General features: G+C 43.3%; 1 protein-coding gene across 2 annotated transcripts in view; it reads right to left on the bottom strand.

Moving 5' to 3' along the window:
• CXADR (CXADR Ig-like cell adhesion molecule) overlaps positions 1 to 13,843 on the bottom strand; it is a 32,513-nt gene extending 18,670 nt beyond the window's left edge. For both annotated transcript variants that reach the window (XM_059872965.1, XM_059872962.1), the window contains exon 1: positions 13,719 to 13,843. In XM_059872965.1, the coding sequence (XP_059728948.1) occupies positions 13,719 to 13,773 (55 nt within the window). In that variant the 5' untranslated portion in view covers positions 13,774 to 13,843. The remainder of the gene's footprint in view (positions 1 to 13,718) is intronic.
• Positions 13,844 to 14,461: the final 618 nt, after the last annotated feature.

Genomic DNA, 14,461 nt, shown 5'->3' with positions numbered 1-14,461 from the left:
AGCAGCTTTCATTCTGAAGTAAATCACTGAAGCAGAGCTGCTGCTCTGTGGCAGCATCTCCAGCCATAGTCACTTTGCCATCTGAAGTCCCACAACAAAGGATCACAGCACACACCTTTGCTTTCCCCTCCCCACAAGAGAGCCTGCTGAGAATTTCACAAATGGGACAATAATTCATGTAAGAGCAACACTCTGCCTTTTCACAGCAGATCGTGGGTAACAGAATTCATACTCTGAAGACACTATGACACATTCCTACTACTAAAAAGTATCAACCCCTCTGATTTTCAGTTAATACCTGCTGAAACATAACATGGCCAAAAAAAAAAATGGACTGATGAATATCCATGTGCTGATTTTTTTGACTACTTTTCTAAACAAATGGGACTTGTACGATCAATGTTTTATTTCCCTCCCTCTTCAGCTGTTGCTTGTTCATCTCTTTGACAATTTCAAAGCAAATATAAAAGGAGAAATAACAGTCCAGTACAACCAGAAGTCCCCCAAGTACTCATTTGTACTGACATAGCTAATAAGCATTAGATTCTTCAACTACCTCTTGCCTCTCCATTGCCATTATGTGAGTACAATTTCAAAGTGGGCATTACACAGTTTCATGGCAAAACACTGCAAAAGTGGCAACTGGGAAGAAAAATTATGCTAAATGCTGGAAGTACTACATTTCAGAGAGACTCCTAGGAAACTAGACTCCAGTAGTCCCACCTATCACTGCCCGGCAGCTTGGTCCAAGTGCTTTAAAAGCCAGAAATAGCAAATCTTTCAGTTTCTACTACAGCACTCATTTCTCTGATCCAAACATATAAATCAACATAGTAACCACATGCCAAATAAAAGCAGAACCCAACAGCCTAAAGCTACTTGCCCAAAATAGAAGATTGCCATAAAAATATTTTTTAAATTTAATTTTTTGATACTTTTGAAGACCAAGTAGTATTTTCACACACATTGCATGCAAAGATGTCAATGAAAGCTAAAGCACACAATCCTCAGCATAACACCCAACAAATCATTCCTGCACGTGAAGCTTCCAGCACACACTAGCTGCTAAGAGAGGTACTCAAACATCAGTTTGAGCCTTCTAATTATCAGGGCTTTTCCATAAATCTCAATTCCTTTCCTACTGCACATCTCCCAACACCTCTTTTTCATTATACCAGTGTTTCACGGTCTTTTCCTTGCAGTTAAGGCTGCAAACACAAACCTCTTTTCCACCTTTTTTTTTTTTTTTGGGTCAACATCAGCATGCAGAAGCAGAAGGCACCTCAATTAAGGTACATGTCAGAGCTAGCTGGGCTTGGACTGAGCATCAGCAACACAAGGGAGGGGCAGGTAATACTAGTTGGAGATTCCCTTCTGCAGGGAAGACACACAGTTGCTGCCAGATATGCTGGAAAAGGAGGTTTGGCCAATTTGACATGTCAGAGATTGTCAAGGGTCCTCCAACCTTTATTATCATCACCACTAGTGCCTTTTTCTTTTCTTTTTTGGTCTTTTTCCACTTAATTTTTACCTGCTATTAACAGAGACCTGGATGGGGCAAATCAAGTGTGGCTAGAAAACTCCAGGGGCAAAGGAGGACATGGGATCCCAGGTCCTCCTTGCTCTTTTCCTGTGGGGGGTGGGGGGGAAAGACACAGAGAGACACATCCTTCAAGTTAAGAACTCACTACAGGAATGGCACTGCAAGGAGCACTTTCTTTAACTTTTATGGCCACAAGTACCCCCAAGAAACAAGGGCTGCTAAGTTAGAGATGGGATCCACTCAAGGAAGCAGGATCTGAACAACCTCATCAGAGCTGGTGAGGAGCTCTGTAAATGAGAGATCTACCAGGGAATGGTAATTGAACTTGGCAGTCAGGGAGGGAATAGAGACTGAGCCAAGTACCTGGGTCAGGCTGGTGGAAGGAAGAGATACCCTGGTGAGGACAAATCATGTTAAAAGGGAAGCCACCTACAGCACCTGTACACAGAGCTGACACCAGAGTGAGGCGTGTGGGACAGCTTGCATGACGGGCACTTTGTCATCAGTGGACGCAAGCTTTTAAACAAAGCCAGGAAGGGAAGAACAGCAGGTGACCTGCCCTCTACCTGTAGGAGTAGCTGGAACACTAAAAGCTGTTCTACAGGACAGACAACAGGCTGGCTAAGAGCTTGTGGGTCAGGGTTAAAGGAAACATCACAGTCAAAGTTTGTTACAAATCACATAGTCAAGATAAGAACCTGATGAAAACTATTTCAGCAGTTCCAGAAAGTTTCTAAAAATGACAGAGACTGGTTACTACTTCACCTCTGTGACATCTACTAGAAGGGCAACACAGCAGGAGACAAAATCTAAGAGGTTTCTGAAATATTTCAGAGGAAAGCGGTACTAAATGAGTCAATCCCCATTTGATGCTTTCTTGAGATTGCTTTCAAGGAAAAAACCCCAAGAACTTGCCAGGGATGGGATCAACAGCAGCCTTGGCCATGACCACTTGGCCATGAGTTTAAAATCCTGAGAGGAGGAAGGCAAATCCAGCACAGACCTTGCACTTCATATGAGCAGACTGACTCACCCAGTACCTGGAATTCTGCAGAATCCAGTTCTAAATAGCAAAAGAGCTCAAGAAAACTGAGTATTTAAGGACAATTACTAACCACACACAAGGAGCACATCCCAAAACCCAGCTAAATAAACAGATTAATCAGCAGCTTGGCCTAAGGAGGAAGAAGAACAGCCTATCAAGACAAAAATACACAAATATTGCCCAGGCATGCAGCACCCCTGCCAGGGAAGTCAAAACGCAACTAAAGCTGAAAGCAGCATGGGACTCCAGTGCCACAAGAAAACCTTCTACTATTACATGAGCAGTACAGAATCAGAGAGAAAAATTGGACAGGTGGTAGCTGATAAAGAGAAGACCAAAGTACTCAGAGTTGCCGCTGTTTGGAGCAGAAGGTTGGACGTGACCGAGGTCACGTCCAACACAAACAATTCTGCAACTGCATTACAGATCTACATGAAGCAAGCACAGTGAGAGGATGACATTTTCTCCATTTTTCCCAAGACTTACCCCTTCAGTTTCCACTCAAATCAGGGAGATTCTATTTATTTATAAATGCTCCTCAAAACTAAGAGGATCCACTGTGGTATCCAATTGCTAGTACATGACAGGCAGACATTTTATCACAAGCTGAAGGAAGGTCTGTATCTGTTTTGTTTAGCATGGTTTAATGGACAAAATTTCAGACCCTTTTCAGACAACTTTTCTGGTTTAGACGCCGATAAGTGACTCAAGTAATTTATCCTACTTACTCAAATATGTTCAGCATTAAAATATCTAATTTCTAACTGCAGCAAATAAATCACTGCAAAGTGTAGACTCAGAAGCACACAACAAGCTCTCAAGAAAACCCCTGAAAGTCAGCTTTGAAGTGCACCTGATCCAAATGACTGCAAATTGTTTTCAAACTATTTTGCAAGGAGAACATGTGCCATATTCAGCTGTGGCAAACAAATGAATATTTGTGACTGATTCAGAAAAGAAAAGCACCCTTCCCTTGATGAAGAATAATAAGTATTATCCCTTACATAAGTTTGTATTAGAAGAAGTAAGAGGCCAATACACTATTTAGATGCTGAACATTCAGATTTATGTTTCTTAAGGTGGAATAAAATACTCTTTTTCTGGGGAACTGACCCTAAAGAGCATTGCAAACTATATCTGTATGATAGAACAAGTTTTTCATATGATTTCTGAAGGGGTGCAAACCCATAGCAAGTCTTTAGAAAAACTCTTTCCTTCTGAATATCTGAATTTAAAGTATCACTCAAGTAGAACACAGTTTAGCAAACTACATTATTATTAAGAATAACCTAGGGAAAATTAAATATTTTAAGGAATCAGATAGAAGTTGCTTTCTAGTATAAAAGAATCTTCAAAACAGACAAATTAAAATGGAGCAAATTTCATTCCAACACGGACATAAGCAGAGCTGTGACTAATAAATAACAAAAAGCAAATTACTCTATGAACTACTTATGCATTTAGTATTTTCTTATTTAATCGGGGCACATTGAAATTCTGCATTGCTGGCTTACACAAATGTAAGTGTGCATCTAAATTTGGCATGAATGTTTGTGACATCAGATAGGGCTGTGCCACAGAAGGGTTATGTAACCTGGCAGACACAGTCCTTCCCTATACGGGGAACAGGACAGCTTCTACACAGAGTAAGAGCTGAGTTCAGAGGTGCTGTTCTACTTAGTGTGAGCCACCTGCAACTGCATCTTCAGAGTACTTTACTACCAGGCTTTCCAAAAGCAGTCTTGGTTGCCAATACCTGACTGCAATCAAGCAGAGGCTCTAAATATAAAAATGCTTTTTCCCACAGAATGTGGCCTTAAGTAGCAAGTAATGATCACAACCAGAAATGCACATTAGTACTTTGAGAGCCATAAGCTATAAAATTCACTTAAAGGAATTCAGCTTAGACTTTTATTTCAAATGCAGATTAGAGATGTACCTGTGATCAAATCTTTTCACTGGGCAGATTTCAGTCTCAAAAACTACGTCCCCAACAACCCCACTTTACTTCTGAATATGCCTTTTCTCAACAGTTCATCTCCTACTTTTCTCAGCTAGCTGTAATGACTTTACAGAACAAAGTTGCCCAACTCTCCCCTTTCCCACGTTTACTCAGACAGTTGTCCAACATCTTATTTCAAACCTGCACTTCTGAACTCAGGCCCTGTCGGAGTGAGTGAGTCAAGTTTACACCCTTAGCAAGCAGGGAGTGTGCAGGGAAGAAAGTACACAAGGAGGAGTGCCTGCCTGAGGAGACTCCCCCGTGTTTAGTGGCACAATCTAACACAAACACAAGTCTCCAAGGCTGAAATCCCCACAAGCAGCCACCCTCCCACAATCATCTCCTGCTTCCTCACAATGCCAAACATCAGCATCCTCGGCAGCCAAGGGGAATGCCTGCAAGGCAGGTTCCTGCTGATCAAGTAACTGGATTAAAAGCTGCCTTCACAAAGGAATAAAGGAAACAAATATTTGGCATTACTTATTTTAGTGGTTTTTGTAAGAGCTAAGTCACATCAGCACAGCTGAGATGGCCAAAAAAGCTGCAGTTATGCTGTTTTGCCACAAGTGAGAAACAAAACCGCATCCTAAATTTATCAGTGAGACCCCTCCCCTGAAGGTAAAAAAAACCCCAAAAAGTTTAAAAAGAAAGGCTCAGCTTCAGATTTGGATTCTCAGTTTCTACATCTTACCTCCAAGATCAAAAAGACCCAACACAGTTACAGCTTTCAGAAGCTTGGGCCCAAAACACAATGAAGCTTTGGTGACTAACTCCTCACATGTCAAACTCTGCAACACAAAGAACAGTTCCTAAACAGCATCCTTTAGCTTAGTAAATATTAAAGGAACAATGTAAATAAAAAGGAAGTTTAATAGAAGGATAAAAAAAAAAAGTCTTCTCTTTAGAAAGCAATTTCAATAGACTTGGGGATTTTTGATATCAGAATGAAACTCAAAAATGTTACGTGACAGATTCCAACACACATATTAGTTCAATACACATTAATTTAGCCAGGTATCTAGGTATCAAAGAATATTCAGACTTCACAGTAACCTCACTGGAGGTAAAATAAGCAAGAGATGTAGGACAGGAACAAGCAAGCAATTGGTCAGGAACTAACAAAAGCTAGGTAATAATGCAGCAGAAAATAAAACAAGAGAAGAAAAAGTCCCACAGCATTACTGCATCTGAATCCATGTGTGTAAAGAGGTTCGGTTTTAGTACATTCTATTGTAGAACTCCACAAAGAATTCAGTTTTTAGGATAATCCCATGCTGATAAAGGCAAATCACAAAGCTTTTCCTGACAAAGAAAGTACTGTCCTGCTAATATCAAGTGTTAAACAGTTACTGTTTAACATGCTCCACAGACCACATTTTTTCCATGCTTCACACCCTAAGTGTTGTTATCATACAATGCAGTGATACAAATTTCAGAGATAAGCACAGTTCACTGCAGTGGTAAAAACACCCAAAAACACATTTCAGCAAAAGGAACAAAAGGAATGAACCTACTTAAACCTAACATTTCCAGGGCTAGTGACATTATTGTACCAAGTATTCTTCTACTTAAACCTCAAAAAGGCCCAATGCAAAACAGTTAGAGAGAAGATAAAGACTTACCTTTCTACACTAGCCTAAGTCCACTAGGCAGAGTACTGGTTAATCCTCAAAGGCAGTAAAATTAAGACAAAAAATGTTCACACCTGCATTTCAGACTTTCCAGGTCAGTGTTCCCTAAACCAGAATCACAGATCTTAGTGAAACACTCCTGCTGTGCAAAAAAGTTACAGTTTATGGAGCCAGAGAAAGTAACAACAGCCCACGAATAAAAGCACTCACCTAGGAGAGACTTGGCTGCACACAGTTTTCTCCTTCCTACTTTAGTCCCAAACTAAATATAAAAACAGTTCAGGAAACTACATCCACACAGCAATTTTTGTAGAAAAGAGCTAGAGTTTTACACACTTTTTGTTAGTAGGGGCAAGATTTTAAAACCCTCTGTTGCACATTTCATCCCAGCTACCTCACCAACAGCTCAAAGAGGCTGAGTGGCCAAACTCACAGTTTTCAGAACACTTTTTCCACCGATGGTGCAGATAAAGACTTATTTGCACGTAATATGTTTTTCCCATAAGCTACAACAAGAAGGCTGATGAAACAGCAGGGCACTTAAAAAAAACCCAAGCAAACAACAAAACAACAACAACAAACAAAAAATAAAACACAACAACAACAAAAAACAAACAAGAAACAACACCACCACAAAATCAAACACACCCCAAAAAAATCCCCCTACATATAAGAATAAGCCTGGGAAACTGTTTACTATCCTGGATAGCCAACTCTGCTGCTGGGTCTCAAAACAGTGGGCTTGTATTTCCAAATTTTACTTCCTCTGAGCAGGGTGGGGGAGAAAAAACACTCTTCTGAGGCATATTTACTTGAATCCACAAATCCTCTGTCAAATCACATGAGTTAAAAAAAAAAAATCTAGACAGGAAACTGACTATGCACACTTCTTCAAAGACATTTTAAAAAAATCTCTATAATTCTGGATGGCTTCAGACAGCATTAAATTAATAAATAGCTCCAATTCGTGTAGTGTAGCATACCCCTGCCCCAGTTTAAAAGGTACTGCACAATTAAGGTAGAAGTTACACATCCTCCCAATCTAATAAAAAATTCCTAACTTAAAGGCTTATATAAACAAAACTACCAGTAATTTCAACTCTATAAATACATAGCATGAGTTTGATTTCACTTCCCACCACAATTCACTGAGATCAGCTGAAACAGCTATGCAACAATTAAAACCTAAAAATCACAGGCTAAAACTTGAATTATCTCTCTTTTTTTTTTCCCACAACTTCGTTTTTTCCTCAACACACCCTTTGCCTTCAGATTCTCTCCAACATCCCTTTCTTTTGCAATTGTCCTTGTGCTCCTAACTTGTTCAGCACATTCTTGAAGCTTTTGGGTTGCTAAACCCAAAGCCACCAGCCCGTATCCTAGCAACTGCTGGCTGATGACCTTCCTGAGAGGGACGTGCTTATCAAGTGGAGAGAGGGGGCATTCAGATCTCCTTACTGAAGGGAAGGATAAGCTTTCGGGAGGCAACCGAAAGGGGGAGGGGATAGTGTAACACAAACTGGGATTAAGATTAGTTTTAAGCGGAGGAGGAGTGTTTAGCCCAGTATCTCCAGAAGACCACAATGAGCTCCAAGTATCTGTGGTATCAGCTGGATGGACTTTGGCAGCAGCTGCACGAGGCTGCTCTGGCACAAGGGAGAGGAGAAGGAATCCAATTCCACTGCTGGAAGGGGCAACAAGCAGAGGAGACACGAAGCTACACAGAAGCTACACACCAGATGTAACTTCATCACATCTGTAACGGGGGCAGGTGTAATGTGACACTGTACCTTCAGACTGCACTTCAGAGTCTTTAAGGAACCATCTAGAAACAGTACTGAGAAGTGTAAAATGCAATGAAGGCCAACCTTACAAAGACTTTTTTCAGTGAACACAAAAAATAAAAAGATCAGAGCAGAAATCCTGACATGACTTACACGAAATCCTGCCCCTTCTCTCCCAAGTCTAGGCCAGCTGCACAGGTTGTTTTGCCTTTAGCTCTGCAAGTCACTTTCCCATTACGGAGGGATATTGGAGGCTTACACAGTCACTAAGCAATCAAGCCACATGATTCGATCTTTTTCCTGCCAATTTGATGGCATTTAAAAGGGAGCTGAATGAAGCAGCTCACTGGCAGTGCGAATGCATTGGGCACATCTGTCAGTCGATGCATCAGGGAGTTCACTACAATCCAACACTTAACTGAGCAGCCATATTATTTTCACTTGAGTAAAGAGGCTTTGGCTCTTCTGAGCTACTGAACACGCAATGCTTTTTTCCCAGTACGTGTGGGTTTTGCATTAAGATTGACAACTACTTGATTCAGTAGAACAGAGTTTATTTTGGGCTCTTTCCTTGTTACTGTTTTACTTCTTTTAAATATAAAGGTGAAGCATCACAATGTGAGAGAAAAGCATCTTGTCTGCCTGCTCTTGTTTCCCTCCCTGCCCCACTCCCACCACGTAACAGACCGAAAGGAATAAGCTCAAAGAATTAGCCAAGAAGATAACTAGTAATTTAAAAATTTAGGGAGACTAAAATACATTTTTTTTTACTATACACACAACATAGAGGTTAATTTTTACATGACTTAAAACATCTGAGATTCAATATTCCTTGTAGTTTATACTGTTAATACCTCTATAATGAAGAACTGAAGATGCAAGATAAGTGAATACAGGAAACTTTTTTATGCAAACTAATTCTGTACAAGTTCAAACAGTTGAGAATGTATCAAATCCTCATCTTTCCCTCCAACACACCAAATAGTTCTTGTTGACTAATCATTTTTCAGCATACTAAGCATATAGGCTTCAGCTGTAGGGCACGAAAAACAAATCTGTTAAAAAAATGTAACAGCAAGTGCAACTGCCCAACTTGCAACCATCAAGTACCTCAGATGCATCCTGACAGCAGCTAAAGGACATCAGAGCATCAGTGAATGGCTCCAGTGTAAAACCAATAAAGCTCCAAATTTTGCCTCTTTGTCACATTTTGAACACATGACCCAGTAAGCAGGTGACATTTATAGAAATTAATAAATAAACAATAGCAATAATATATTCCACCCATGTGCATTTGAGGTTGTGGCTGACCCCCCCTTGCTATAATTCAGACTTGATCTCATTGAGTTGGATCAGGAAAAGGAGCAGGCAGAAAACTGACCTCACAGAAATTTATTATTTTTATAACTTTTAAACTCCCCGAACTAGCTCACCATGGAGCCAAATGAATTCCAGGTACAACTTCAGATGGGATGCAAAAATAACCTTTGAGGTGAAATCTAGACATTTGATTGATTGCCTGATTAAGCCATGTAGTCTTACTCCTCAACTAAGCTCTCTCCAGGCCAAGGTTTTACAGATATTTCCCTACTTTGGGAAAATACTGATCAAACAGAAGAAGTTTTCCCCCTAATGCTCTTCTGCCGTCCATCCTGTCAGTCATTCTTGCCCTATACCAAGACAAACTGGTGGCAAAACACTTTTTTCTTTCAAATGATGTGATCTAAACCAGTTAAAAATTAAGGTTTTCAGCAACTGAGACCCGTTTACAACTGCAGTAAAGGAAAGCACCAGCTAGGATGTAGAGGCTGCTTATATTGCAGCTGCTACTGAAACAGGTTTACACTGAACTGTGACTTCCTGCCACTTACTCCCATGGCAGCTGGTTGAAGAGACTTTTCTCTGAGCCATCTCCTGAAAGGTGCAAAGGAGCAAAAGAGGAATTCCTTAGTAAGGAAGGGGGGAAAAGAAAGAAACAGAAAAAATGAAAGTGTAACTAAATTGCTGTAGTAGAGTAGGGACACACACATTCTTCCCTGCTGGTGAGCCACACAGTTGTTAAAATTTCTCCTTATTTATTATGTTTCACACAGTATCTAAAAGTTTCAAGAAATCAATCAGAAGTTGCAACAAGACCAAAAAAGATCCCTGTCATTAAACACTTACGAAACACGCAAACAACAATTGATTAAATTATTGTGGAAGTATGTTGAAACAATACTGGCCCCAAAAACAAGCTTCCTAGTCTGTACGAATTTCTGCAGGCACTGTGGCAAAGGAGTTTTAATATGCTCCAACACTGAGGCAGATTTAAAGATATTCAAGATTACTTTCTTGAAGTGAGAATGGAATTATAGCAAAGCATACATATGCTCATATAAAAACATGAGCACCAATATTTTTCATAAAGCAGCAACAGAAGCTAAACCAGGCAGTCAGGAGGGGTATTTTCATCTGTCTGTTAGGTGGGCTTGGCTGTGGAAGAGGCAAGAACTGGAACTGAAGACAGAGAGGCAGCAGAAGTTTGATGCAACACAGGGGGGCAGTCAGAGGAGACCAAAGTGATGAGTTATAATAATCTCTGTGGCAGCATTCTCAACACATAAAATATCTTCTGGGAAACACAGATAAGCCAAGGCAAAATCACTAATTCAGATGTCATGGTTGATGTCACAGCAGTTGACTAACAATGGATTAAATAATGTCTGGTTAAAGACTTTCATACTTCTTAAAATTCTAAGATTCAGGAAACGGGTCCCAAATTTCAGGTAACTTCTCACATCAATGGACACTTCAGAAGAACCTGAACCCTGCACCTTGTTCAGTTACTGCCCAACAGATGAAGTGTCCCACGTTTAGCAATTAAAAGACTGGGAGTCATCATTAAACTCCTGTGGTAGTCACACTTCTAATTTAAGGGTCTGCAAGATCCTATTGCATGCATAAAAACATGAACAGGCTTAAGTTCCTTATTATACTTATTTGGCAAAGTGTATTAACCACCAAATGCTGACTTACCATGCCTGCATTAGGTTCTACTCCTGCATGCATGATATTGGAATTATTTTTGCAAGTTTAACGACAGGGCAATAACTACAGATTTTCCTAAGGTTTACCAGAACTTTATCTTATTTAAAAGCTTACAATTCTATTAATAAAGCATCACACGTTGCAGAATTTCAACAGAGCACAAAATTACCAACTATTACCACTGCAAACAGAAAACCAAAACGCACATAAAACCCACTACAAGAGCAGCAAGAAAAGATATCACTACAGACTAAAGAAGTTCCTACCCAATTATTTACCTTAACACTCAGACTCATCCTCAGCTGGGGCATCCACATGCACAGCCATTACTGTTTTGAAAAACCTCCCTATACCCAGGGAGACAGTGCCACACCACAAGATGTCATAGTCACCGTACACAGCTGGGTGAAGAAGGAAGTGGGGATGCTCAGAGTGACAATGTTTCTCTTGCCAAGCCACCCTTAGGTGTGACAGAGCCCAGATTTCCTGCGGACGGCTGAGCATCTCCCTGCCCATGGGAGGTGGTGAATTCATTCCTTCTTTTGCTTTCCTTGCATGCATGGATTTTGCTTTACCCATTAAACTGTCTTCATCTCCACCCACAAGTTCTCATTTTTACCCTTCCAATTCTCTCCCTCACCTCAATGCAAGGAGAACAAGTGACCATGTAGGTGGTCCTTAGTTTCTTACTAGGGTTAAACCACAACCACCACAAATTCAAGTAACTTCAGCACCTAGGCAATGCTTCGCTGACAACAGCTCTCACTCAACTGCACAAAAAATAGCTTCCTCCAAGTTTGGTCCATATGGAGAACAGCAACTTACTGACATCTGTTCCTTCAGTGAAGGAAGCAATGTCTATCTGCTGCACAGACCCAGAAGCTGTAACTCAACCTGATGGGAAAAAACACAAGCTAGCTCCAACTCCTACAATACACAAATTATTCAATTATTTCCTTCAGAGGACTGTGAAATATACATGTTTTAGAGTACAGTCACCCAAATAACTGTATCAAAGAGGTATGTGTGTTTTTATTAGGAATATTTCTTTATCTACAAAGTCATCCAATTTCACACTGAGGTCTGAAGACACCTGTATCCTTCAGCAGAACTAAAGTGTAAAATTCTGTTATGGATTGACATTTCCTCATACATTAATTATTCCTAATTTTTAGAATCATAGCCTTTGATAACCTATCAGTGCAAATGCAGTTCATATAATTCTACTCACAATAACTTATTTTCACTGTTTTCATTACATGAAGTGTTTCAATATAAATCTTGATGACTAACCTTACCAGCTAAATACTAGTAACTCACAGCTCTTATACAGCATCTACCTTGTTTCTAACTCTGCTTCAGGAAACACATTTAATGCAGAACTATCTATTCCCTTTCATTCAGGAGATCAGAGTTCACCATTCCATTACAGACACACAATTTTGATCCCATGAGTAATTTCCCAAAACAGCAGTGACATCAACACAGGCATTAACATTTCAATAGGAAATAAAACCTGACCTCCTGACACAACTGATATACATTTTACTGTGAACCTGAACCTCCTTGGGTGTTTTCTCACCTTTTATAGTTTCACATAAGTTTGGGTCAACTTTAGTGAAAACTTACTTTTATTTTAGAGATATGTTTAGGAAACACTGTTATGGCAGCCAAGTTCATCACAGGAACCTAATAACATCTAGGATTTGAGATGAAAAACATCTGCCTACTTTTTAGCAGCCTAGGCACGTTTGGTTTGGTATGTGTGGGTTCTGGGTATGGTTGATTGCTTTTTTTGTTTGAGACTATCTACTCCTTTGTTTTCTTTCATCACGAAAAACAAATGCGTTGAGGTCCATCCAATTCAACTGCTTTCCTCCCACCCTCAAATCCTCTCACGTTTCCCTCGCAGGGCTCAATCGTGTCCATCGGGTCTGCACAACCGGGCTCAGAGGGCTCTCTGGGAGCCACCCGGCCCCTTCCACCCCTTCATAAGCAGAGCCAGCCTGGATGCTGGAGGTGCTACGCACGCAGGGCTAGGGTTAGAATTTTTTTTTTTTCTTTTTTTTTTTTCTTTTTGCTCATTCCACGTCGGTTTTCCCTGACGCCGCCGCCCGCCCGCCGCGGGAGCCGCTCCGGCCGGGAGAGAGACACCGGGCGGGCACAGCGGCACAGAGGAGCCCGGCCGCACCGGAGGCTGCCCGGGAGGGCGGCGGGGGAAGGGGAGGGGGAGGCGACAGATAAAGCTCGGCAGCCGCGCTGAGGGCGAACAAAGCCCAGGTCGGCTCCGCGGCGCGGCCCCACCGCCGGCGCCCGCCCGGGCACCGCGCCCCGGGCTGAGGGCGGGCAGGGCTGGCGGAGACGGGGAATACAAGAGCGATAGCGACCCGCACCCGGCCGAGACCCGCACACACAGTCTCGCACACACACACACAGGGCGGAGACCCCCCTCACGCCCACACACACGGCGGGGACCCCACACACGCAGGGACGGAGGTGCGCCGCACCCCAGCCCCCGGGGCTGACACCGTGCGGGCAGCAGCCCCCTCAGCCCCGCCGCGCTTCCTCCCAGCCCCACAGAGCCGCCGCCTCCCGCCCTCCCCTCTCTCTCTCTCTCCCTCCTTTCCTTCCCTTCCCTTTCCCTCCCCGTCCGCCCCGTCCCGTCCCTTCCACCTGCCCCCACCTGCGGAGCAGAGCAGCACGAGGGACACGCCGAGCAGCGGCAGCGACGGCTCCATGGCGCGGCGGGCACCCGGCGGCGGCGGCTCCGTGCCCGGGCTGCGCCCCGCGCACCGCCCAGCAGGTGAATCAGCCCGGCCCGGCCCCGTCACTTCCGGCCGCTCCCCGCCCCGCCGCGGCTCCGCAGCGCCCGCCCCGCCCGCGGCACCTGCGCCCGCCGCCGCCCGCCCGGGGCCGCCCGCAACGCGCGCCCCCCGGGGCTCCCCGCGCACCGCCCGGCGCTGCCCCGACTGCCCGCCCGGCCGGCAGCGCGGACGGGGCGGCGCGGGGGCCGCCGCGCCCGAAACACGCGGTGCGAGCGGCGGGAGGCTGCCCGCGGTAGGCGGAGGGATGCCCGCGGTGTGGCGGGCAGCGCTCCTCTCCCGTCGGGAGCGCTTGTCCCTTGCGATTACTGCGAGCGCCGAGCGGACGTGTCTCGATCCCCATAGCAACGCGGCTGTAGCGCCTTGTGCGCTCCGTGTGCAGCGCACACGTCTTGCCAGTGAAAGATCTGGAATTGTGGAAAGCTAGCTCAGGAGACAAAAGGGAGACGGGAGCGTGTGCGGAAGAGCACAAAGCAGACTTTAGTTCTGTGGCGTGGTGTCCAAATTAGCAGCCCTCGCCGGTTCCTGAAATAGCCAGATCGTGCCTCACGTACAGCAAAACCATCAGATACATTTATCAGAAGAGAAAGTGTACTTGATAAGG

The sequence above is a fragment of the Haemorhous mexicanus genome, chromosome 2 (genome assembly GCF_027477595.1).
Source record: "Haemorhous mexicanus isolate bHaeMex1 chromosome 2, bHaeMex1.pri, whole genome shotgun sequence".
Classification (NCBI taxonomy): domain Eukaryota; kingdom Metazoa; phylum Chordata; class Aves; order Passeriformes; family Fringillidae; genus Haemorhous; species Haemorhous mexicanus.
Note: the sequence above shows the minus strand (reverse complement) of the source record. Positions and strands in the feature narration are given on the sequence as shown.